The 3,217-nt window shown below is 51.9% G+C and overlaps 1 protein-coding gene across 1 annotated transcript; it reads left to right on the forward strand.

Moving 5' to 3' along the window:
- The first annotated feature begins 216 nt into the window (after nt 1-216).
- LOC142583730 (uncharacterized) lies at nt 217-3,217 on the forward strand. Its single transcript, XM_075694217.1, has 2 exons — nt 217-1,121; nt 3,205-3,217. Exons 1-2 carry the CDS (start codon nt 217-219, stop codon nt 3,215-3,217), a joined length of 918 nt encoding a protein of 305 aa, XP_075550332.1.

Here is a 3,217-nt window from a genome sequence, read left to right on the forward strand (position 1 = left end):
ACTCTTATCCAGCGTTCTCACTGGGGTCGCCGTGATTTCCAGCGAGCGCCAGCGTTCCTAGTCTGAACCAGTGTCAAATAAACGCGCTTCTTTCACACTGCAAGGCACTGGTAGACACTGGTTTTTGCCATAGGGCTTGGGCACATTGACCGTCTGCACCGTGCTCCAGATGGTGGGGCTCTGCTCTGCCGACTGCAGAGCCAGCCACTATCTCGCATGGGGGGCCTCTGTCAGCTCTACGAGGAGCTGATTGTACAGCGACTAGTGCCGATGGTCGCACCTCCGCCACACGAGAAGCCTCCAGAGGTGCACCTATCCCTGAATGGAGCATCAAAGCGCCGGACGCCAGCAGCAGCACTACAACATGCAGCTACTGGCAAACTCCTAGAAGAGCTGTACGGCAGGCTGCTCGTGTACACGGATGGCTCAGTGCTCTCCAATGGCTCCGCAGCGGCGGCATGTACTATCCCATCTGAGGGCAGGAGCAGGCAGTGCCGACTTCCTTTTCGCGCGAGCTCCACAGCAGCTGAGCTGGCGGGACTCCACCTGGCTGCAGACCTCCTGGCCGAGGACCCCCCGACAAAACCAGTAGCGGCGCTAAGTGACTCGCGACTGGCTCTCCAAGCACTCTCCGATCACCATCGACACGGAGTCACTGAGACCCTCCTGAGAGCAAAAATCTCGGCCCTCTCTGCAGTGGGGGTAGCCGTCTCCTTCCACTGGCTGCCTTCCCACGTAGGGATCGCTGGAAACGAGGAGGCGGATGTCCTTGCTCAGGCCGCCCACCACCCGACCGTTCCACTCACCAGAGCAGTCGCAGCATCGGACTTCTCCAGGCAGAGACTCAAACAGCTGCTCACATCCAGCCATCCGGATAGCAGGGTAGCTACCAACCGCGCCCCAAAATTCCTCCCTGAGAACGGCCTCTCGCGACGGGACCGTTCCACACTCCTTCGTCTGCGCACGGGCTCCGTGTGGACGGAAGCTAGGCTCCATGCCAAAGGACGCATCGCCTCGCCCGCCTGCAGAAGGTGCGGTGACGCCGAGACCCTCGAGCACCTACTCTGCACCTGTCCTGCATTAACCCAGGAGCGCGCTCCAGTCACTGCCACCTACCGACGGTATGGACTCCCGGCTACCTCAGAGACACACCTGCTCTTCCCGGCCCGCTACCACCTCCCAGCACTGGCAAGCCTGCTTGAATATGTGTACACAAACGGGCTCCTAGATCGCCAATAGACTTCGGCCTCGCACGGCCTCTGCCCGAGCGCCGGCCATCGCCCCTAGATGATGCTGACGTCTGCTTCCTGAAACCTACTCTCCCTTCCCCCTCTATCCTCTCATCTTTCTTTCCCCGTCCCCATTCCCCATTACGCTGCGCCGTGCTCCCATATGGGCTGCAGAACTGAGCGTGTTTTCCCTCTCCCAAATCACGAAGAAGAGGAAGATAGTTGTAAAATAGCACTGAAAGAAGGGCAAGCAAGAGTAAGGACCTGCACACCAAATTCAATATGTCGAAATTGTCACCAGCCGTAGGCAAAAGGATGAGCTGACACGTGATATGTTTTCGTCCTCTAAAATGAACAAAGTAGATCTACCCTTTCTTGTCATTGTGTCATAGCACGGGACTAGGAAAAGTGTGTTGGTTGGCCTTGCAAGAACTTTAATGGCAACCCGTGAGGGGGTTGACCGTTTTCTTTAAACAATTCATCGCACCTTTCTCTACACGTATGCAATACCTGCAGTCGGCGCATACAGATGTTCTCAACAGACGTCAAAGATCATCATTATTCCCTGCTGCATAAAAAGATGCTTTCCGCAGTCTTCCGCAAGCAACTTTCATCACACGCAGCGGGAAAGTACAAGTAGCGGGCCTTGTACTCCGGATGCACAGGATTGTCTTTCTCGTTATTTACCGACGTCGATCAGTATACACTGCAACCCGTGCTTCGGGCCACAGCATGATTCTACGGTGACAATTCTGGAACGCCGACAAAACTTGCCGAAGAAACTACGGACAATAGGCCAGGGAGGCAGTACCCTGTCTCTGTCGCAGTGCCGTCCGTCGTGCTGGTGGCGCAACTGTTGGCTTGTGTTTACTGTGCGACAACTCGCACCATTTAAGTGTTCGTCAACGTAGGTCGCCTTGGAACCACGAAGGACGCTATGGTCGACACTGGAGCAAGTGTAAATGTAATAGCACGCTCGCTCGTAGAGAAGGTGCGTCATAAAATTCAGACAAGCGCCATTTGCGCTTTTTACTGTTTAACAGTTATGAGGTGCGACAGACCACATGCATCCTACGAATACTAAACGCTGACATCTTCAACCGCACAAGCTTTCTCGAATTGGTAGTCATTTTTTTCGTTGTTGTATTTGTTGGGATAGTTAAATTGAAAATCAAATGCTGGTGTTTCATGTTTCGGTATGCCGTATTGGGAAACTCCGGAATAATTTTGGACTGCTGGGTTTCTTTAACTTGCACAACGCGTGAAACGTTTGGTGCGGTGCACATCACCACACATTTAACGCGCACATTACGCGAGCGTGTTTGCATTTCGCCTGTATCCAGTTGCGGCCGCCGCAGCCTGGGATTCGATCCCTTGTCACCTAGCTTAACAGCGAAATGGTAGTACGCCACTGCGGTATGTTCTTGTTGGGCTTCTTGACGCGTATAGTTAGTGGTTGCAGGGTCACGTTTCTGTAGATACGTGTCCTCAGAAAAAAATATCAGCAGGAGCTTTCTAATCTTTCTGAACCCTCTGCTACATATATATGAGAAGTTTTTGGATGGATTGCTGAGGCCAAATGCTCTGACTGTTTCTTTAAACTGTGTTTCAATAAAAATACAGCAAATGCACGAGTGTGTACAAACTAAAGATTGCGGTCGAGCAATGCTCATATATAACGGCACACATTCTTGAAAAGATTGCTAGTCGCATAAAAGCAAGGGTAGTTTTTTTCAGCACCTGATAAACTCATCAAAGTGTGTGGGTTAGCAAACCCTAGCCGAAAATTGTACTTGGTTACTCGAACAGCCATAATAACCAGTTTGGTAATTTTGTAGATGACGTTGGGTATGAGGTGCCATTGCGATCGGATATGAATTATACAAAAGAAAAGGGACAGTTCCTTAATCACCACTCCAAAAAACGTACGTTAAACGTAAGGAATCTGCGCGACTTTCATCTGTCCTTTGTGAAGAGTGCGGCTGTGA

The sequence above is a fragment of the Dermacentor variabilis genome, chromosome 5 (assembly GCF_050947875.1).
Source record: "Dermacentor variabilis isolate Ectoservices chromosome 5, ASM5094787v1, whole genome shotgun sequence".
Taxonomy (NCBI): Eukaryota; Metazoa; Arthropoda; class Arachnida; order Ixodida; family Ixodidae; genus Dermacentor; species Dermacentor variabilis.